This window comes from Equus caballus, chromosome 21, assembly GCF_041296265.1.
Source record: "Equus caballus isolate H_3958 breed thoroughbred chromosome 21, TB-T2T, whole genome shotgun sequence".
NCBI classification, from domain to species: Eukaryota; Metazoa; Chordata; class Mammalia; order Perissodactyla; family Equidae; genus Equus; species Equus caballus.
In genome coordinates this window covers 16,004,418-16,027,453 of record NC_091704.1, presented here as the reverse complement: position 1 = coordinate 16,027,453, position 23,036 = coordinate 16,004,418, and the positions used below count along the sequence as shown (strand labels likewise).

The window sequence follows — 23,036 nt, the reverse complement described above, 5'->3', positions numbered from 1 at the left end:
CAGAAAAATGAGCAAGGGACAGCAACTAACGTCTCTAGAGAAAGAAATGCAAACGGCCCTCAGACATCAGCACAGGGGTCCCCTCTCGTGTATAATGAGAAAGTGGCAACGGGGGCTCACACTGCCTTCTCGTCTCACCGGGCACTGCTCCTGCAAATGCAGACTCAAGCACTCAAAACCCACAATGCAAGCCAGGCGGCTGGGGCAGAGCGGGCACAGGGTGCGGCGCTCCATGTCCCTGGCGCTGGCGCTGGATCTGGAACCCGGGGTGCTCTGAACTCAAGGCAGCCTGTTCCCCTGAGGGAAGCTGAGTTCTGAACCAGAGTGTGAGAGAGGGGAGGGAGGAAGGGGCGCTGCCCTGACGCTGAGGACGGGCGGGGTCACAAACAAGAGGAAGGCAGAGGGGGGCCCTCGAGGCCAGAGCCAGCCTCCACTCTCCCAGGGGGCTCGGGCTTCCCCTCTGTGCCTGGCCAGCTCCTCAGCTCTCCGTCCACCCTCCTGGGAGCCCCAGGCAGGGATCCTGGCCCTATGCCCCATCTCGAGGCTTGGGGGGACCCACAGTAGCCAGGGTGCTGTGCTGTGACGGGCACAGGGAGCAGGTGGGTGTGGACGGGAGTGTGGAGGGGGCTCCCCACCGAGAAGGGTGCTCACCGGGAAGGACTTGATGGACCACACGATCTCACTGTTCTCAGGGACCCACTTGACGCTCCCCACCGTGGTCTTGAACTTGGGCGAGTCGGCATCATTGGGCACAGGGATGTGGATCTCCACGTTGTTGGCCGTCGATCGCCTCTTGAACTGGCTCTTGGCCTGGAGACGAGGCCAATGCAGCCAAGATTGTGCAGGGCGAGGGTGAAACAGCCCAGCCCTCAGCTAGCCGGCCCCCACAGGGCCACAGGCATCCTCGGCCTGGCCTGTGGGACCCCCTCCGCCACCCAGCTGGCCCTCAGTTCTCCAGGCACTGCCCACACCCTCTCTGCTCTCTGAGATTCTCCCAATGCCCGACTCTGGAAGCTCAGTCTCTGCCCTCCTGTCTCCTCAGCCTTCGGAGCTCCCACCCCTCCCTCCGGCTAAGCCCTGGCCTCCTGGGACAATGTCTGTGTCACCAGGGCTGGCCTGGGCTAGACGGGGTCACGGAGTGGCAGGAGTGCTACCCCTGCAGGCAGCAGCCTTCCTGGACATCTGGCCACAGGCTGCTGTCACATGGCCGCAGCCAGGACCTGAGCAGTGTGTCTCCTCTCTGTGCCCTGGGCCTACTCTTGCGTCCGAGCTCACAGAGAGGCGGCACGGATGAGAGCCATGGCCCTCATTCCCTAGGACAGGGGTCTCAGAGCCCCCCGGCCCCAGACCTGGGTTAGGAGCCTGCACCAAAGGCCCTGGACAGGCCAGAGACAAAGGAATGCCCTTGCCCACGGGGCCACCCATGTCACCCTGTGCCCGCCCCCCTGCCTCCAGGCTGACGCTGTGCAGGACATGCGCACCTTGATCATGTACTCGATGCGGCTGTGGGAATGCTTCTCAATCACGGACTCGATCCATATCAAGGGCTTGACCTGTCAGGGCAGTGCGGGTGGCTCAGACCTGCTCATCTTACAAAGCCCTGTTTCACAGAGGGTAAGCTGAGGCCTCGGGCACAAGACCATTTGCCTGGCTGTCGGCCCAGCCCACTGCTGCAGGGGCTCTTGGAGGAGTCCACAGCAACGCTGGCACAGGTGAGAGCACAGAGCCCGAGGGCCTCTGTGAAAATGCAGAAACCTGTGCCAGGCTGCTCTGCTGCGGCTGCCCGGGAGAGGCGCAGGGGTGCCATGGGGGTATGGCCCCTCAGCGGGTCGGGAGCCCCAGCCTGTGAGACACAGGCTCCTCGGAGCCCGGGCAGCCATGGGAGCTGTGCCCGCCCTGGCGTCTCCGCGTGGACTGACGCCCCTGGGCAGGGGCTGTGCCACCAGGGAGGAACGGGCAGTGGCTGGGAGCCTCCCAGGCACCTGCTGGGGGAGACCCAGCCAGGGAGGGGCGGGGCCAGGGCCCTGGCAGCCGGCGGCTGGCGCACTCACGTGGGTGTTGAGGCGGTAGGACATGAGCTCGAACTCGCCGTCGGGTGGGATGAAGGAGATGGTCCGGTCATTCTCAAAGCGTGAGAGCCGCACGCACTGGTGGAACTTCACATCCTCCAGCTCCACTGACTTGCTTTTGCCACCTGAGGGGAGGCGGGTTGAGGGTGGGATGGACCTTAGGCCCTAGGGTCACTCTCTCAGCCACACTCCCACTGCCGTGGGTCCACCTCTGCCAGAGCAGAGCTGTCCTGCCCCCCAAATCTGTGACAGCATCTTGGACCAGGGACACTAAGGGGGCCAGGTCACAGGACAACCTGCCCTGGCCCTCCTCTCCTCTGGAGGCCCTGTTACGTCCTGACACTGGGCATGTGCTGAGGGCAGGGCTGGTCAGGCTGGTGCACTCTGAATCCCCAGCAGCCAGCCCAGGGCCCAGCCAGGGCTGCGGTTTGGGACATGTTTGCTGAATGACTAAGAGACCCGGCTGGGGATGCGTAACGATGGCTTAGAGCTCTCTGAGGGTCCTGGGGTCCTGTCTTGTTTCCCACCCCACAGAGGGCCACACAGGCCAGGCCTAGCCCTGGGAGGGGAGCCACCCTGATGGCTACTGCCTGAAAAGCCCTCACTATGGCCCTTGTGGACATAACTATGACAGTTGAGGCCACTGCTCCCCACTGCAGGGCCTGTGGTGGGCCAGGGGCCAGGTGGTCCAGGTTGCAAACGTGCAGCCCCAGCAACTCTGAGCCCCCGAGGCCGCCCTGACCCTGTCCCACTATAGGAAGTGCCGCACCAGGCCTGGGGACTGGAGCTGCAGCACTGCGTGTGGCCTTCAGATAGGCCAGACCCAGGGCCCGAGGCGAGGGCAGCAGTGGCCCGCGGGGAGGGAGCGAGGCTGACCCTGAGCCGTCCCACGTGCAGGGGGTAGTGGGTGGAGGACCAGTTGCAACCCTCCACGCGCTCAGCCAGGCCGTCGAGGGGACTTGACCTTAGGGTGTTCACCATCCCAGGCCCTCCCCATCCAGGTGTTCATTTATTCCTTTTCACGGCATCTCGTGAACCACGTGACAATGTTTCTCACCCAAGTGCCGCAGCTCGGCCTGCGCCCCATGCAGGTGAACACTCCCCCAGCTCTGACTGGGCCTGGGACAAGGTGGGTGGGGGTACTCACGGCCTGTGTTGTCAAAGAGGACCTTGTCGTTGAGGCCCAGGCGCAGCTCGGGCATGCCCGAGAGGAACACCCGCATCTTGATGGAGCCCACGATCTCGCTGCGCAGGACATTGCCGTTGGCACTGACCTGGGGGTGGCAGGGTGGGCGTGAGAGGCGGCCCTGCCTCCCAGCTACTGTCCCCCAGCATGCTGTAAGACCTCCCAGCCACCTCCATCCTGGACGCCCTGCTCACCAGCCCCTGGCTGGAGAGGGAGGGGCAAGCCAGCGGGGCAGACACTCGTGGGCCCCTCTAGGCCTCAGGCCGCATGGGCCCCTCCGTCATGGCTGGGCCTGGTGACCTAGGCCTGGCCGTCCACTTCAGGGCTCTCTCGCAGGCTCCGCTCCCTCTGAGGAGCCCCTACGATGACGGGGCAAACCCTGCAGCTCATCTGCATGCTCACCCACCGCCCCGGGGCTCTCTGGAGCAGGCCAGACTCACTTTTCTCAAGATCTCTGTCTGTCCAAACCTTCAGGCTTGTCACAGACGGAGCCTCCTGTGCCCGGAGCTGTCCCTGCTCCCCAGGGCTGCCCTGACATCTGATAAGCACAGACCCAAAGCAACAAGGCACTTTAGCAGACGCAGCCCAGCAGCCAGCACTGCCCAGGTGGCTCCGTGCCAGCCCGCGGGGGCTGTGACTGGGAGACCCTGTGACTCCCTGCAAGCCGGAGGCATCTGAGAATGCGATGAAAATCACAGCAGACCTCTGGGCCGCCTGAGCCTGTCCTGAGGGAGCCAGGCTGCTGGAGTGCCTCTCCTCGGGCCCACTTCTGAGATGAGGCACGGAGCAGTGGGCAGAGGTGCTGGGTCGCAGCCCTGACCACTACTCTACAGCGCCACTCTGCACAAGGCCACAGCCATGCCAGCAAGCGAGACCAAGGGCTGCAAACCCAGAGGCCCTGGGACCACACAGGTCACTCCTCACAGGCGCCAGCCATGCTCACACGATGGAGGCTGAGCCTCTGACTTCTGCAGGGTCTAACCCAGGTGTCTAGAAAGCCCCATGTGCATGAAAAGCCCTTTGCCTTGGGGGCAGTGGAGAACCCGATGGCGGCCCCAGAAAGGCAGGAAACAGGACGGAAGGGCCTGCAGGGTCTGGCTCATCGCCTCCCAGGGTCGCTATATGTGCTCTGGCCACAATGGTCCTCGCTGTCCTCACCCCAGCAGGCAGCTCCCTGCCCCCACGGTACACAGCTGCTGCCTCCTCTTCTGCCTCTCGCCAGCACTGTCTGCGTGTCCCTCCGCCTCCAGGCCCCTCTGGGGAGGGGCTATGCCAGGCTGCTTGCCGTTGGGTCCAGCCCAGGGGCAGCAGCACTCAGTGAGCCGGTGCAGCCGTGGGCCCTGGCCCGGTTCTGGCTGCCACCCCCGCCAGCCCTACCCTGCTGGTCCTCTGCACTCCTGAACTGTGACCACCTCCAGATCCCATTCTCTGGGGCTGTCTCACCGTTGGGGAGTTGGGATGGCACAGACCTCTGTCACTAAACACATGAGGTCAAGAACGCTGGGAAGGAAGGCCCAGGAAGTGGAGCAGAAAAGCCATGCAGCCCACAAGGCTAATCTTGGCCCCATGGGCAGCCACCAGGACGGGGCTGGCCTCCCCAGCTGCGGTGTGAACGGCGGCCCAGAGCCAGGGGGTTCCCCAGGGTGGGGTCGGCAGAGATACTGGCTGAGGGAGGGAGGGACCGGCTGCTTGGGTACACCTCTACAGCTGGATTTCCAGAATTTGGAGCCCGATGTGGACTCTAGCAGCTGCCAGCTCTGCAATCTGACTTGGGAAGGTTCTAACATGCCTGGGGTGTCTACACCCACTGCGCGCTGCCCCGTGTACAGAGGAACGCGGGTCCCTGGGCAGAGCCAGGCGCAGGGACGCACTGTGGCCGGGACAGCCCTGCAGGCCCAGCGCTTTCCCACACAGCTGTTCTAAGTGGCTCCCTTGGATTTGCTCTCCCACCCCAGGGCACCTGAGCCGTGTGCTGGCTCAGCAAACAGTCCGGGCAGAGGTCCTCAGGCAGGAGGGAGCCAGTGAGGCCACTGCCTTGTCCCACAGCCCCAAGAGTAAGAAGGCTGACGCGTTTCCATGAAGTCCACTGGGAGTCTTGGTGGAAAGCATGGCTGCTCAGCAGCTCCACGTCTGCAGACTCAGCCCTCCAGAAGCCTTGCCCAGGGAAGCGGGAAGCCCAAAGTGTGCACCTGAGGAGGAGGCACACGCATTTCTGTCCCGTCTCTAATGGTCAGAAACAGGCCCGCATAAGTGACCCACATGATGGGATCGGCTCAGCCCAAACAGTGGGAGGAGGTACTGTCCCATGTGGAGACAGGCAGCCCGCAGGTGAGACGCAGCTGGCTTGCGTCACCCTTTCTCTGCCACTGACTACAGCCACAAAACCTGGGAAGGACACACGGGCAACTGTGGGGAGACTCTGGAAAGTGCAGCAGGTGGGTCCGGGCAGAGCCTGCGAAACGAGCAGCGCCCCTCCCCTCCCCCACTCCGTGGAAGAGCAGAGGAAACCTGGAAGTGGAAGTGACACCTGGGTGCAGACAGAGCTCGTGGAAGCCTCTAGCTCTGGCTCCGGGGCCAGAAGGGGAACTCCTGTGGCTCAGAGGGAGTACGGAAACCCCCCGTTTCCCCCCTTTTCTGTTCTCTCAAATCCCAGGCCCCAAGCCATTTAGCTGCTGTTTAGAGAGGGTGGGGCAAACCCAGGATTCGGGGCCAACTGCAGACATGCACAACAAACTGGGGCTCTAGAGCCACAAGTTTTTGTCTGCAGAACCAAAAAGGGAAGCCCCAGGCAGCCAGAAAGCACTAGGAAGAGAGCAGAGAGTGAGGAGCTCAGGAAAGCAACCCCATGACGCTGTTCACGTCTCCAGAGCTCTCTAGAAGGGGGCGTGCAAGGCATGGTCCTAATTAGCATGCCAAAGACCTGGACAACCAAACTGCCTAGTCCCAGCCTGACCACTGGACAGTGCACACGCGCGATAGACTCAAATAGCAAATGACAGGAAGCCTTTAAAAACTGATACTCAGGGGCCAGCCCCGTGGCTAAGTGGTTAAGTTCGTGTGCTCTGCTTCAGCAGCCCAGAGTTTTACCAGTTCGGATCCTGGGTGCGGACATGGCACTGCTCAACAGGCCACGTTGAGGCGGCATCCCACATGCCACAACTAGAAGGACGCACAACTCAAAATATACAACTATCTACTGGGGGGATTTGGGAAGAAAAAGCAGAAAAAAAAAAAAAAGGGGGCTGGCCCAATGGCCAAGTGGTTAAGTTCACACGCTCTGCTGCAGGCGGCCCAGTGTTTCGTTGGTTCGAATCCTGGGCACGGACATGGCACTGCTCATCAAATCACACTGAGGCAGTGTCCCACATGCCACAACTAGAAGGACCCACAACGAAGAATATACAACTATGTACCGGGGGGCTTTAGGGAAAAAAATAAAATCTTTTAAAAAAACCCAAAAAAACTGATACTCATGGCCCACAGACTGGAGGCTGGAACTGTGGCTGGAGCCTAACCAGGTCACCTGTTAGCTAAAAAAAATCAACATTTACCATATAATTTAAATAAGACCTAGAACCTTATACCTTAGTGTTCAAAAAGTCCAGGATGTAATCTAAAATTATACAGCATACAGAGAACCATGAAAATTTCAGCTCACGTGGAAAATACAAGCAACAGACACAACACTGACACAGTATTTGGATTATATGACAAAGACTTTAATCAGCTATGATAAAAATGGCAAACACTCTTGCAACACATGTTAAAATAGAAAGTCTCAGCAAAGAAACAGATGATAGGAAGAAAATCAAATGGAAATTTCAGAACTGAGGAATACCATAACTGAAATTAAAAACTTGCTGGATGGGCTCAAGAGCAGAATGGAGACAACACAGGGAGAAGCCAGTGAACTTGAAGAAAGAGCAATGGAAATTATCCAATCTAAACAACAGAGAGCAAAACAGTGGAATAAAATAAACAGCTTCAGGGACTCTGGGGCGATAAGAAAAGGCTGGCGTTCGTGTCACTGGAGCACAGAAGGAAAAGAGAAAGAGTGAAATGATCAACTATATTTGAGGAAATAATGGCTGGGAACACTGCAAGTTTGGTGAAAGACATAAACCTGCAGATTCAAGAAAACCCAAACAGTAGAAACCCAAAGATACCCAAACCTGGACACATTATAATCTATCTGCTTAAAACTAAAGACAAAGGGAAACCTGGGAAGCAGCCAGAGAGAACAATGTGCTGCCTACGGGGGGCATGGATTTGAGCGACTGGACTTCTCACCAGAAACTGTGAGCCTAGAAGGAAGTGGCACAACGTTTTTAAGGTGCTAAAAGAGAACTGTCAACCCAGAATTGGATATCCAGTGTAGATATCAGTCAGGAATGAAGGTAAAATAAAGACATTCTCAGAGGACGGAAAAACAAGGGAATTTGTAGCCAGTACACCTGTTCTGAAAGAATTGCTAAAAAAAAGTTTTTTAGGTGGAAGGGAAATGATTCCAGAAGGAAACCTGGAAAATTGGGAATGAAGAGAGTGCAATGCAAATGACATGGCACTGCTCATCAAACCACATTGAGGCAGTGTCCCACATGCCACAACTAGAAGGACCCACAACGAAGAATATACAACTATGTACTGGGGGGCTTTGGGGAGAAAAAGGAAAAAAAATAAAATCTTTAAAAAAAAAAAACTTTAACAAATTTTAAAGAACTGACATTATACGCAATATATTCTCATATTCTCAGACATTAACGGAATGAAATTAAAAATCAATGGCCACAAGACAACAGAAAAATCTGCAAACATTTAGAAATTAATCAACACACTTTTATTAAATAATCCACGGGCCAAAAGGAAATCTCGAGGGAAATTTGAAAATACTTTGAACAAAAACAACAATCCAACGTACCAATTGTGGGACATAGCTAAACCAGTGTCTAGAGAGAGATTTATAGCGTGTTTATATCAGAAAAGAAGAATGGTTTCAAATCAGTATCTTCAGTTTCTACCTTAAGAAACTAGGAAAAGAGAAAAATAAACCCAAATCATGGAGAAGGAAATATTAGAGACAAGAGCAGAAATCAATGAAATTACAAAGAGAAAAACAATAGAGAAAAATCAATGAAATCAAAAGCTGATTCTCTGTAAAGATCAATAAAATAGATAAACTTCTCACAAGACTGATGAAGAAAAAAGAAAGACGACATAAATGACCAGTATGAGGAGTGAGAGCGTGGCGTCAGCGCAGACGCTGCAGACACTGAAAGATGTGAGGGCACGCTACAGACGGCACTCTGCAGGAAACTCAATGGCTTACAGGAAAAGGATCAGCGTCTGCAAAACAGCGAACTACCAAAACCCACTCACGATGACAGAGGAAACCTGAATAATCCTGTAACCATTAAAGAACTGAAATTTGTACTTCACAATATTGTGAAAAAGAAATCTCCAGGCTCAGACAGTTTCACTGGTGAATTCTACCAAATAAAATTGAAAACATACAATTTACAATAGCATCAAAAAAAAGAAATGCTTAAGTATAAATCTGCCAAAACATGTACAAGGTAAAAACTACAAAAGACAGAAGAAAGAAATCAAAGGTGACCTAAACATATAGAGAAATACTGCACTCATGGATTGTGAGACTGAATATACTAAAGGTACCAATTCTCCCTCAAATAGGTGAATTGAGTTATTTAACACAACAGCAATCAGAATCCCAGCAGGATTTCTTGTAGATATAGACAAGCCGATTTTAAAATTTGGTACAAAGGAACTAAACAGCTATAACAATTTTGAAAAAGAACGTTGGGGGAATGCATTCTCTGATTTTCAGACAGTGTAAAGTTCCAGCTGTCACAGTGCAGTACTGGCGAAGGAACAGACATAGAGAACCACGGAACAGAACAGAGAGTCCAGAGACAGACTCGCAAAAACATGGCCAATTGCTTTTTGACAAGAATGCAAAAGCAATCCAAGGGAGAAAGTGTAGTCTTTTCAAAAAATGACTTAGAACTGCAAAAAATTGTTCTATATACAAAAAAATGGCCATAAACTTCATAACTTATATAAAACAACTCCAAACTGATCACAGGTCTAAACGTAAAACTATAAAACTTGTAGAAAAAAATTTAGGAGAAAATCTCTATGACCTTGTATTTGACAATGAGTTCCCAGACATGGCACCAAAAGCATAATCAATAAAAAGAATTTAATAATTTTTCTCAAAATTAAAAACTTTTGCTCTGTGAAAGATACTGCCAAGAGAATGGAGACAAGAAAATATTTGCAAATCACAGAGCTGACAAAAGACATCTCAACAATTAGAAAATAAACAACCCAATTTAAAAATGCTCAAAAGACCTGAAGAGACACTTTGCCAAAGAGGATATGTGGATGACAAGCAGCACACAGAAAGGTGTTCAACATTACTGGCCATCAGGGACATGCAAACCCCCAAGCCAGGTGAGATGCCACCCATACCTAACAGGACGGCCACGTGAAAATAAGGACCCAGGCCGTGGAGCATACCAAACTCTCATCTGCCGCTGGGGAAAACGCAGACATGCGACAGCCCCTCTGGCAAACGGGCTGGCAGTTTCTCATCAAGTTAAACATCTACTTCCCGCCTGAGCCAGCAATCCCACGCCCGGGTATCTGCCCCAGAGAAACGGACACTCCTGTCCACACATAAACCTGTGCACGCAACGACCACAGCAACCCTCCTCCCAACTGCCAAACGCTGAGAATGACCCAAAGGTCCTCGAGGGGGTGAATGGATAACCAAACTGCGGTGCAGAACGTAAAATGGACATACACAAATATAAGAACCAAACCTGAGAAACACGGCAACCTGCAGGAATCTCAAAGACATCATGCGGAGTGAAAGAAGCCAGACCCAAAAGGTCACTCACTGTCTGATTCCTTCAGAAGATGACCTCACAGAAACAGAGCTACAGGGACAGGGGCCCCAGCACGGCCGCCAGGGCGGGTGTGGGCACCACCACAGAGGCGCAGCCCGGGGAGGTTTCTGAGGCGATGCGGCTAGTCTGGATCCTGATTAGGATCACGCGGTACAAAATTCTGGAAGTGCACTAAAATTCCTAGAAAAAAGGTCAGTTTTACTTAACGATAATTTAAAAGATACAATTAAGACAAAATCAAACATACAGAAAACAGTAAAAACAAACAAACTCAAAAAACAGAAAAACAAGTTGCAGGAGCACTGCATCTCGTACGCTCAGTTTTACAGAAGAACAACGTACATTTGTGAAGCTACAGAATAAGGTCCCCATGGATGATGATGAGTCCTTCCGCGAGGTGGTCTTTCCAGTTACAGAGCCCTTCGCCTCTAACTTTACACACTGCTTTTTCTTTCTTTTTTTAAACAACACTGCACGCGTACTGACTGGAAATAAGAACAAAGGCTAATGAAGATGAAAGCAGCTTGCGTCGCAGCGAGCGGCCCAAGCCGCACCCCTCATCTGCTGTCCCGGGAGCCTAAGCATTTCCCTGCGGTTTGCTGGCTTTCACAGGCCTCTTGCTTTGATTTCCATCACGGAGAAGACAAAAGTAGAAAGAACAAAAAAGAACAGAAAAGACAGGCGGCCTACCAGCAGGTTGACAGACTCAATGACATCCAGGAAGACCTCGTTCTTCCGGTACTTGATGCCCTCGGAGCGCCAGGACACCGCGTTGGTGACAGTGGCTGGGGGCCGAGGAGCCCCAGTTTCCAGCTTGTGGCCTTCCTGAGTGATGTACCTGCGGGGCCGGGCTCAGGGTCAAGGTGCCCGGGCCAGGCGAATCCAAGACTAGCTTAGGACGTCCCCAGATCCCAACAAATCCAAGGCCCAGGGAGCGCCGAGCGGCCGAGGCCAACACGTGGGCAGGAACTCCCCTCTGGCTGGGTGTGCGGAGGGGACGACCCCGGGGAGAGGAAGCGGGAGGCCCCACTCCCACTTGGGGAACAAGAGGCGCAAGGTGCGGGCCGTTACACGCTGCTCTCGGCGGCCCTTCGCTCCTCGTGAGACGGGCACACGGCTCGGGCTGCGTGGAGCGGGCCTGGGCCCCAGGGGCAGAGGGCAGCTTCCAGGAGGGCTCCCCTCACAGCCTGTTATGAGGTGGAAACACAGGCAGGCAACGCCCACCCACCAGGCGTTCCAGGCACTGCCCAACAGGGGGACCAAGGCCCCGGTCCTAAAGGGATGCTGAGCGGGAAGGGCATCTAAAACTGCCAAGAACTCGCAACCGCCCGCCACCGCCCGGCCTGCCGGGGCCGCGCCGTCCACTCACTCCTGCAGGATCTTGCTGTCCGTGGTCTGCGGGTAGCCGAAGTCCATGAGTTCGTCCAGCAGCTCGTAGATGATGACGAAGTTGTCACGGATGCTCTCCTCCTCCAGCTCCTTGAAGTACTCGGAGAAGACCTGCGGCACCGGCAGTGGCACAGGCAGCCAGTGGACAGGGAGGAGGAGAGGAGCGCTCGCACACACCCGTCTGCCCTTCCGGCCGGAACCCAGGAGGCCGGGGGCACAGGTGGCCTTGAGGCCTGCTCAGAAGCCCTGAATCCCGCCCCGCGGGGCCGCGCTCCTCTCCTCCCTGACAGACGCCCCAGGCCCGGACCCCTTCTGAGCCTCTCTTTAATCCCCACTGTAACTGTCACCCTTTGCCACTGAGTCAGGAGGGGTTCAGGTGAGGGGCAGGAGCCACTGGGGACAGGACAGGTGGTCCTCCCAGCCTCCCTGAGCCGCCAGCCTGTGCAGCTCTGCATGCAGACATGCCCTCCTCATTTCAGCAGAAAATTAAGAGGGCCAAAGAAGGACCGAGGCGGGGCGTTTCTTCAGCACTAACACGGAAGGAAGGTCACGGGGAGAAAGGAAGTGCCATCCCTCGAGGGAGGAGGGCCCTCCTGGCTCCCCCTCCTGGCTCCCGGCCTGCTGACGCCTCTTGTGCTCAGGACCCAGACCGCCTGGCCTCCACTCGGACCTCACGCAGCACTGCCGGGCCTGCCCGCCTGCGACGGCACCATTGCTCCGGAGGGAAGGCCCTCCCCAGGGGGCATGTGCTCTGCTCCCGACGCCCTCGCCACTGAGACCAGCCTGCGCCCAGGTGGCACAGGAAGCTCGTGAGCTAGCTGCATGCTGCACCACTGGAGGGACGAAAGCTCTCCTGGGCCCACTGGGGCCTCGTGGGTCTGACTCTCCACTTTGTTCAACCTGGCGGCGCCCACCTCAGCCAGGCCCCCCAGTTCCTCTTGCAGAAGGCCGCAGCAACCCCCTCACTGGCCTCCCTCCTGCCTTCAAGCTCCTTCTCTACTCAGCAGACAGAGAGATGATCTTAAGCACCACCTCTCATGAGACTTGGAACGAAACCTAAACTCGTCACCAGGTGCTGCCCAGCCTCGACCCCAGGGTCCAGCCCCACCCACCTTGCTACCTCAGCCCCACACTCTGTCCCTCACACACCGGCCTGCCTGATGTTCCCTGACCCAACCAGGTGTGCTCCTGCCCCAGAGCTGCTGCATGTACTGCTCTCTCTGCCTCCCACCTCGCTGTGGGCCTGGGCCTAGCTTGTCAGCTCTTCCCAGCCGGGGACCTTGGAGATTCTGAGCAGAGCTCGCCTCTGCCCTCCTCCTGGTTATCCCACCTCCCTAACCCCAGACTCTCAGCTGGCCACCCTCCACCCTTTCACAGCCAGCGGGGGTCCCTCCTGTGGTCAGGGCACACTCCTGCCCTGAGCCCCACCTCCTGTTCACTTTCCTCTCCTCACCAGGCTGTCGAATCCCACACATGCAGCAGCTGGAGCTCCCCATCCCTTCCCCTGGGGTTTGAGCCCCAGAACTCCCGGGGACACTGCAGCCCTCGGGTGGCCAGTCTGGGGTGACACACAGCAGAATCAGGACGACCGACACCCCTCCAGGGCCCCTGTGGCTTGACTCACCTGCACCACCTTGTAGAGGAAGGAGAACACCAGCGACACGCACGCGTTCTTCTTGGAGGTGGCGACCACTGCATGGCGGCCACAGTTAAGGAGCGTTCTGAGGCCTGGGCAGCCGCCTCGCAGACCCCGGCTCGCTGAATGTCTTAGAGAGACCCCCACCCACATGCCGGGCTCGGAGCCTCCACCAGCCCAACCCTGAGCCGTGCCCTCGGCCCCAGTGGATTACTGAGCTCCGGGTCTGAGCCGGGCCTGGGACACCGCAGTTACCAGCTGGCCGCAGTCCCAGCCCCAGGGAGCGCTCAGCCGACAGAGGGGCAGCAGGGGCACAGAGAAGCCACTGCTGCTGGGCGGGGGCTGCCTGAGGAGGGGAGACTTGGCCTGAGAGCTGAAGCCTGGCAGGGGCCCTTCATGGGGTGAACAGCCCACGGGGAGGCAGTGCGGCTGGTTCCGAGAGCGGAAAGCCGGACCACAGCTGGCCCTTCTCCAAAGCTGACCGCATGGGAGCCTCCCGCGGTCCAGGGCTCCTGCCAGGCTCTGTGGGAAGCAGCCCTCCTGCCAGCCTCGGCCCTGGAGTGGACTTGTCACCAAGCCCCTCTTCTCACCCATTTACTGGGGCCTGCGAGCGGATCCACGGAGGGGATGTGTGGGGCGTGCCCGGCACAGACTCCATCCAATGCGGGAGCCTCGCCTCACAGCCAATGTGTGCTGGGTACTTCCTGTCCCTCTTTCCCTAAGGGGCCTTGAACCCCCCCGGAAGCCGGCTCCTCCACTGCAGGCCCCTGGGCTGTGCCCTGGACTTCCCGTTCACGACAGGCCAGGCCACCTGGCTCCAGCGCCGAGCTGTGAGTTCCAGGAAGGGGGCTGGGAGGGCAGGGGCCACCTTCACCTCACTTCCTGCCTCATCCTGGCCCAGTGCAGGGGCCCAAGAAATGGACGCTGGACCGGTCAGAGGAGTGCTGGCCTCCCTCCTACAGCCTGGCCACACCCTCCAAGCGCTTTCTAAGGGGGGCCAGGGGCACCTACAACCCTCATGGCCAGGCCTTGCTGGAAACTGTCACTTGACAGTGGAACCAGGGACGAGGCTGGGGGGACAGGACCTCCCCTCAGGCAGGGTGCGGCACCCAGAGGGGTGAGCCCTCCTTGTCTCCTCCCTGGAGGCCCACACGTGAACTGTCGGGCCCCGCTGGAGACTGGTCTGACGGCCCTGGAAGCTCACACGAGCCCTCCTCCCACACCTGGGCAACCCCTGCCCAGACCCAGGGCAGCTTCCGAGACAGTCACCTGGCTGGGTTACAGGCCATGGCAGTCTCTGCAGAGCCGCCCCGAGGCCTTCCAGAGGGCGGCGAAGGATAAGCAGAAGCGTGCCGCAGGGCCGGCCGGGACAGGCCCAGGGCAGCACCTCCCACGCTGCAATGTGCACAAGTCACAAGAGATGGGCTCGCTGAATCGCGGACTCTGACCTGCGGGCTGTGTGGGGGCTGGGATCCTGTATTCCCAGAAGGCTCCCGAGGATGCTGTGGCCTGTGAACCACACCTGCACTAGCAAGGTCCCACGTGTCTCTACGAACACGGGAAAGGGGAGAGAACCCACATCTGCTGGGTGCATCGCACACATCCGCTCAGCAGACCCTAATGGCCCTGCAGGGAGGAGTAACTGCTCCCCCTGCACAGTGGGAAGGGGAGGGACTTGCCTCTAGGCACACAGCTGCTGGAGCTGAGTTTGAAAAGCCAGGCCCCTCCTGGAGCCTGGAGGGCTGACCACAGCCATGGGGGCCAGTCAGACGTTGTGGACAGAAACATGGGCCTGAGGGCAGGGGGCCCGGGATGTGGGCGGGGTTGTGAGGAATCTCTCCCCTTCGCTGTATTCCAGCCCCCTCGTGGTCCAGGCCACTACCCCTCCCACCTGGACACCAATCCCAATGTCCTCGCCACCTCCCCATGCCCACTTCTGTTCCCTGCAGTGTGGTCCCCTCAGGAGTGAGAGACCTTCAGAAAACGCAAATCTGACTGTACCTCCCCTCTGCCTAAAACGTCCCAAAGACTCCCCATCACACGTAAGGTGATGTCCTACGAGCCCCCATGGCCTGTGCCCACTGACCACGTGGGCCTCGCTCCCACCGCGCACCCCTCTCCAGTGTCCTACTGCGGCCTCTGGAATGGGCCACGCCTTCCCCTTGCAGACCCTTGGCCCGGGCCTGGCACTCCTCCTGCCTGCCCACTCCTCTGGCAAGATGGACAGCTGGCCTTCCTGCAGGCCTCTCCAGGGAAGCCTTCCTAGATCCCTGGAACAGAAGAGGTCCGCCTGTCATTGCGTGTCCTGCATGCATCTCATCGGCAGCAGAGAGCTCTGGCAGGGCCGGGCCGGGTCAGCTGGCCCCATTGGGCTGGGCCAGGGCCAGTGCCGGCAGCTCTCGTTGCACGTGTGTACATGTGGGCACACACACGTGCACACGTGCATACCCACACAGGAGTCCGCCTGGGAGCTCCCCCGCAAAAGGATACGGTACAGGTTGTTGTGTTTGATCCACATGAAGCGGACGCCCCCATGGGCCAGGATGGGCGACAGCATGCCTTCCTCCTCCTTCTCCATCAGGATGGGCATGAAGTGCTCCACCTCCGACATGTCCACGTCGCCGCGGTAGTTCCGGCAGATGAGCACCTGGGCCGGTGGAGGGCAGAGGCTTTCACTGAGTCCCACAGCCGGGAGCCTGGGGCGGGGGCAGACTTATCAGCTCCCTCCCTCCTGGGACCCTGATCACAGTAGGCCATCAGAGGGTGTAGACTCGAGGCCGTCTGATCTCCATCTCCCAGGGAATTCCCCAAGGAGAGCATTTCCCAAAGTGAACTTCCACAGGGGCCAGCGGGGCTCTTTGCAGGGGGAAGGTGGGAGGGAGCCACGGGCGAGTCCAGCACTGAATCGCCTGGGGGACACCAGGTTAAGCAACGTCCACAGGCTCTCACTGCAGACCTTCTCAGAGCCTTTCCTGTGCTAACTCCCCCTGCTCGTCTGCCTGTGTCAGGGCACCTGTTCAGCAGACGCTGCTGAGTGTTTACATCTGCTGGAACCCGCCTGTGGCCCACAGGGGAGGAGCCCTTCTCCTCCTCTCTCTCTCAGCCTGTGGGTTAGGATGCGCAGCATCCGGGACCCCCGCTGACTGCTGGTGGGAATGTAAAATGGAACAGCCACCTGGGTAAAGTGTGGCAGGTGCCCAGAAAGATCCATTGAGGTTATGATTCAGCCATTCCTCTCTTAGGTATCTACCCAAGAGAAACGGAAACATATGTCCACAGCAGCTTTATTTTATTTTACTTATTTATTTTTAAATTATTTTATTGAGGTCATACTAGTTTCTCACATTGTGTAAATCTCAAGTGTATGTTATAATATATCAGTTTCTGTGTAGAGTGCATCGTGCTCACCACTAATAGTCTAGTTTTTATCTGTCACCAGACATATGTGCCCCTTTACCCCTTTTGCCCTCCCCTTTTCTGTCTGGTAACCACTACCCTGTTCTCCTTATCCTCGTGTTTGTCTATCTTCCACATGAGTGAAATCATATGGCGTTTGTCTTTCTCTGTCTGGCTTATTTTGCTTAACACAATACCCTCAAGGTCTGTCCACGTTGTTGTGAATGGGATGATTTTGTGCTTTTTTCTTGCTGAGTAGTATTTCATTGTATAAATATCCCGCATCTTTATCCATTCATCTGTTGATGGGCACGTGTGTTGCTTCCAAGTCTCGGCTATTGTAAACAGTGCTGCCGTGAACACGGGGTGGCGGAGATCTTTATGCATTACTGTTTGCATGTTCTTTGGGATAGTTGCATGGTATTTCTATTTTTAATGTTTTGAGGAATCTCCATACTGTTTTCCACAGTGGCTGCATGCGTTTGCATTCCCACCAGCGGTGTATGAAGGTTCCGTTCTCTCCACACCCTCTCCAACATCTGTTGTTTTCTGTCTTGTTAATTACACGCATTCTGAGTGGCGTAGGGTGCTCTCTCATTGTCGTTTGGATTTGCATTTCCCCGATCATTACTGTTGTTGGACATCTTTTCACATGCCTGTTGGCCATCTGTATATCCTCTTGAGAAAAATGTCCAGATCCTCTGCCCATTTTTTGATCGGGTTGTTTGTTTTTTGTTGTTGACTTCTGTGAGTTCTTTATATATTTCAGAAATTAACCCCTTGTTGGATATATGATTTGAAAATATTTTCTCCCAGTTGGTGGGCTGTCTTTTCACCTTGTTGATGGTTTCCTTTGTCTTGCAGAAGCTTTTTAGTCTGATGTAGCCCCATTTGTTCATTTTTTCTTTTGTCCCTTGTCCAAGTAGACATGGTATTCAAAAAGATGCTGCTAAGACTGATGTCAAAGAGTGTCCTGCCTATAATTCCTTCCAGGAGTTTTATGATTTCAGGTCTTACATTCAAGTCTTTAATCCATTTTGAGTTAATTTTTATGTTTGGTGTAAGATAGTGGTCTACTTTCATTCTTTTGCCTAAGCCTGTCCAGTTTTCCCAACACCATTTATTGAAGAGATTCCTTTCTCCATTGTAAGTTCTTGGCTCCCTTGTCGAAGATTAGCTGTCCACAGATGTTTATTTCTGGGCTTTCGATTCCACAGCAGCTTTATTTTAAATGGATTCAGGCTGGAGAGAATGCTGATGTCCTCCAACAGGTGAGCAGAGACACAGACGGTGTCTGCCCACAGATGGAGCACTCCTCAGCCGTGAAAGGAACGAGTCCTGACGCTCACGCTGACATGAAGGAATCTTGGGACCACTGGCCGAGTGGAAGAAACCAGACAATGGCCAGCACATCCCACACAATTCCATTTATGTAGAATCTCGGGAAATGGTGACAGAAAACACAGCAGCAGCTGCCTGGGGACAGGCTGGACACAAAGGGGTGTGAGGACACCTCAGGGGTGATGGACAGCGTGCTCGCGGCTTTCTGGGTAGCTGTAAGGGTGAACTTTCAGGAAGCCTGATTTGTTCCACGCACGGTACAGCTCCCTGATGGAAGCAAAGGGGGCAGAGGCTCTGCAGCCCAGCGAGGCTGTGTGTGGAGACACTGCCCAGAGCTGCTGCTGCTCCTGCGGGCCGCGAGGACAGCCAGCTGCAGGACCCAGCATGCCCTGAGAGCACCATCGCTGAGCTGACTGAGCCCAGAGCACCTGCCTCGGAAGCTGTAGGTTCGTGAAATACAGTGTCTTTGCTTTTTCACGCCAGAGAGAGAAAGAGAACAAGACAGTGACAGAGATAGACAGACAGACAACCTTCCTTTCCTGGTTTTGCTTTGATGGCCCGTGGGCAAGGGTCCCTGTGCCCTCTTCCTGCTGAGGTTGAGAAGGCCTGTCAGGGACCCAGCACCCGGGGGGTGATCTTGTGGGCACCTGGACCAGGCCCTGGCCGAAGGACTCCCACGTGCCCTCCACACACTCCTTGTCAGGAGCATATCCTGCCTCCCATACTGGCCCCTGAGGGGACATGACGTCCAGAGGAGTGGTACCACCACCTGGGGCACATGGTGAGCAAAGGTGAGCCAGGCTCATCACCCTACTTCTCACTCCCTGCAGGGCCACTTCTGCTCCATAAACATTGCCTTCCTGGCTTCCTAAGGCCCAGCTTCTTCCCCAGGCAAACAACTCTGGGGGCTGCCGCTGGCACGGGGCCCCTGGGTCCCTAGAGTGCTCAAAGGAAAAGGTAAGGAGAAATTCATTTGCTTGCCCTCACCAGGGCTGCAGAGAAGTCCGCTCATTTACCCAGGATGCACTGCGTGCCCCTGTGCCATGCACCATGCGAGGCCTGGGGACACAGAGATGACCAAGACAAACAGGGTCCCCAGGCTGGGGCACTTGCTTGGGGGGAACTGAGAGTCTCCCCCAGGGCGAGACCTTCAAACTGAGGCCTGAGGGGTCGGGGGACCAGGGTGGCGGGAGCCAGGGGTGGGAACGCTGGGTAGGGGAGTGAGGACAGCCTTGGAGCTGGGGCTGCGGGGCCCGGATGCGAGGACTAAGGCAGGACCTAGGGCAGACTGGAGGGAGGCAGGCAACGCTGCAGTGACCTCCCCCGCCCCCGCTGTTCCTCTTGACCCCACAGTTCCCTCTCCACAAAGAGCGGGAGGATCTTCTTCAACAGAAGGCAGGTCAGGTCTCTGCCCTGCTGAAACTGCTGTCTGTCAAGCCTGCTGCTGAGAGCAAGCCGCAAGTCCGTTCCCACGGCCGTCTGGCTCTTCACAGCCCCTCCAAGCCTCCAACGTCCCTGTTCCCTCGGCTCACTCCACTCCAGCCAGCCTGGCCTCCTAGCTGGCCTCTGAGCAGTCCACACATGGTCCTGCCTCAGGGCCTTTGCATTCGCAGTTCCCTCTGCCCACAATGCCCTGGCCTAGCTCGTCTCACTTCTCAAGCCTCAGCTCAGACAACACCTCCTCCAAGAAGTCTTTCCTGCTTGCCATGGCTGAGAGATCATATCCCGTCCCTCTCTACCGCTAACTCCACTTTACCTTCAGTGCCCACATCACCGCTGCATTGTACATTTATCTGTAACCTCACTTATTGTGTCACTTCTACCAGAGTCTACCACTCCCAGAGAACAGTGACTGCTTGCGTCTTGTTCACGGTTGGGTCTCAGCACCCACAACAGAGCCTGGCCCGCAGCTGGTGTTCGGTCAATGTCTGGGAGTGAATGTGCGGGGGAGGAGGGAAAGGAGGCAGGAATAGTGCCCAGGTCTCCAACGTGGGTGGCCGAATGGATGGCGGTGTCACCCGCTGAGATGGAGAGAGTTTGTGGTGGCTGCGGGACCTCCAGGGTGTCCTGGAGGCCAATGGGTCTCCAGATACGTACTCTGGACCGCAGTTCAAATTTGAAAGCCACTGGCACACTGACGTGGGTCAAAGCCTGCCCTGGGAGACGGATGGCACGGGAGGCACAGACCACCGCGCCTGAGGGGTCAACATCCAAGGGGAACGAGGAGGAGGAGGGGCCAGCAGACAGAGAAAGGAGCAGGAGGCCGCAGGAGCTGCTGAGAAGCAAGAAAGAGAGGGCGGGCAAGTGTCCAGAGGGCTTTCTGTCAGCGGAATGCAGCCATGCTGGCTTGCTCAGTAATCAGGGGCTCAGCTGGCAGAGACATGTAGTTGTGAATTTCTTGATGTGCCATTACCTTATTTTTTATTTTATTTTGCTGAGGAAGACTGGCCCTGAGCTAACATCCATGCCACTCTTCCTCTATTTTGTATGTGGGTCACTGACACAGCATGGCTGACAAGTTGTGTAGGTCCATGCCTGGGACTGGAACCCGCAAACCTGGGCCGCTGAAATGGAGTGCGCCAAACGTAACCACTGTGCCACCGGGCCAGCCCCCATTACCTTGTTTTTGATTAAATGTGCTCTGTGCAGGAGGGAAACTTTGAAAACATGCGAGCCGTGGGGAGAGGAATAATAAACAGCGTGACAGCCGCTGTGGACAGGAGGGACGCCCACGGCTGCCTCGGGAGCTTCCGGAAGGCAGGTCTGATGGTGCTTCTCCCAGGCCACCATCCCCTTGGGGCAGCTCCTCCCTCCTGGGCTCACAGTGGTCCTCTCTGGCCCTCTCTGCTGTCTGGACACCCTCAACACCCAGGGCCCTCCTGGCGCTGTCCTCCAGGCTCCAGCATCACCAGGACTCCCAGCTTGCCAGCTCCAGCGCCCTGCCCCGCACCCCTCATTCCCACAGTGATGCCTCCTTGTCCACTGACTGCCACCTGGTCACCTTCCCAGCTCCCGCAGCTCCCTCCTCCAGTAAGCCTTTCGTAACACTTCTCCTGCTGCCAGCCGAAAGTGAGCTTGGGCAACTGCACCACCTGGGGCACTGTCCAGGCCCTGTGGCTAACCAGATCGACTGTTTGGATCCATGCGTCTGCTTCTATGCGTCTCCCCTGCCAGACCTTGAGGCCCGTGGGGACTAATGTGGACTGTGGGTCATAGGTGGTGCTGAGTCTCTCTCACGTACCTGCTCAGGGGGTTCACACAACAATGCCATAAAAGCCTCGAGGAAAGTGAGGCTCAGAGAGAAGGCACTTGCCTGAGGTCACACAGCTGAGCAGCAGAGCCAGTTTTTGAGTTCAGCCCTAACTCCACAGTCACTGTGAGACAGTCAGCATGGGGCTCAGCATGTGCTGGGAGCCCAGGAGGAATGAGTGATCAGAGACAGGCAGCCTTCTGGACCTCTGGGGACACGGTGGCGGGGGCTACAAGGACTCAGGGAACACTGCACCCATGCAGCCCCCCGCCTGATCTGTGTCTTTCCCTGCCTCGAAGAAGTCAGGGGACGGAAGCCTGCACTGGGCCTCACTGGATGTTGACTTTGGGTGCCATCCAAGGCAGGTGACCCACTCAGGGGACTGCGGGAAAGGGCTGGGGCTGGGGCAGGAAGGGGCAGCCACTTCACCTCCTCACTGCCCACTGCTTCTGAGCTAACTCCTGCCCGCCCCACCAGGCCCGACTCCCGTTTCTCTCCCTGCTCCATGTTGGGCATGTTGCGCACTGCTGGACCTGTACTCATTGCTCCAGATGCATGAGGCCAGACCCTCCCTTGCCTTCCAGCCGCGACGGACTTGGGGGAAGGCGACAGCCCGCTTACGAAAGGCGTCGAGATTGCTCCTCTCAGAAGCTTCCTCAGATCCGCCTGAGAAAGGCACCTGGGTTCTCGTCACGTCTGACAGGAGATTTTCACATACTGACGTATACGGGGTAACTACTGGAGCTCAGAACTGATTTGGCTTGAACTAACAAGCCTGGCTTATGGCCTATCAAACATACACCATACATCTGCTTATCCATCAAAGGAAAGACTGTGCTCTCTTAAGATAAGAATGCACACTTGCCCTCCTAGCCCCGCCGGTAACGCCCTACAGGTACGCCCGGACAGTCCCTGTCCTGACAGGCAGTCATGTCGACCGACTTGCTATTTTCGACTGAAGACCTCTCTGAAACTGATGAAAATGGATCCCGGGTGTGTTTAAAAACATGTAAGACTGCACTGCCAACCAAGCTTCTCCAGAATGGAACGCCTCCTAAGGCCTTCCCAGGTTACAATCCTCTCTCTGGCTTGTGATAAACTCACCCCAATGTTGATTTACAGGTTGGTTAAGGATTATTTCCATCGACATGTCCAACTCCTCCTTCACCCCTCACCCTGATATCAGTGTCACTCCTCCAGGCACGCCTCCCTGACGCCCCGCCGAGGCGGACTCTCGCTATTACATCCTCACTGTTCCACCACCGCCAGTCACATTTATTTGTGCTTTCTGAGATCAGCGGCCATCTCCCCGCAGACTGTGAGCTCCAGAAGGGCAGGGACTGACAGATTTGCTCACCCCAGGGGCCCAAGGCTCAGCAACCCGCCTGGCATTCAGCAGGTGCTTCTCAGACATCAGTTGACTAAACAAATGATTCTGGGTTCACTCCTAGACCTGTCACTTCTCTGTGACGGGTGTGACCTTGGGCAGGCTGCCTCGCCTCTCTGTGCCTCACCTGCTCCCTCTGTAAAGTGTCACTCCCACCACCCACCTCACCTAACCCTTGTCACTCACTGTCACAATGAAAGTTAAGAAATCCCTGCAGGGACCAGCACAGAGAAATCGCCAGAGGAGCAGAGGCTGGGCGCCCGGAGAGGGCGGGACTGGCACGAGGGCACCCTGTCCTCGTCACGCCTCGCCACCTCGGGCCAGAGGAGCACGGCTCCGACGCCGGCCGCGGCCCGCCCTCCCCGCCGCCTCGGGCTTCCGGGGCCCCCAGGGCCGAGCCCACGGCCCACGGCGCGGGGTGCGGGGGTCGTGCAGCCGGTTACCTGGCAA

At 56.5% G+C, this 23,036-nt stretch overlaps 1 protein-coding gene across 2 annotated transcripts in view; it reads right to left on the bottom strand.

Annotated features, from left to right (window-relative positions):
* The window catches only part of AP1M1 (adaptor related protein complex 1 subunit mu 1), a 29,666-nt gene that overhangs the window by 5,781 nt on the left and 849 nt on the right, over window positions 1–23,036 (bottom strand). The window contains exons 2-9 of one of the 2 annotated variants that reach the window (XM_003363817.5): window positions 15,703–15,859; window positions 13,201–13,268; window positions 11,557–11,687; window positions 10,878–11,025; window positions 3,217–3,343; window positions 2,052–2,194; window positions 1,482–1,553; window positions 652–810 (exon numbers count right to left, since the gene is read on the bottom strand). In XM_003363817.5, coding sequence (XP_003363865.2) covers window positions 652–810; window positions 1,482–1,553; window positions 2,052–2,194; window positions 3,217–3,343; window positions 10,878–11,025; window positions 11,557–11,687; window positions 13,201–13,268; window positions 15,703–15,859 — 1,005 coding nt within the window. Of the gene's footprint in view, window positions 1–651; window positions 811–1,481; window positions 1,554–2,051; window positions 2,195–3,216; window positions 3,344–10,877; window positions 11,026–11,556; window positions 11,688–13,200; window positions 13,269–15,702; window positions 15,909–23,036 lie in introns of both variants that reach the window. The other variant, XM_070246535.1, reaches the window with a different exon arrangement.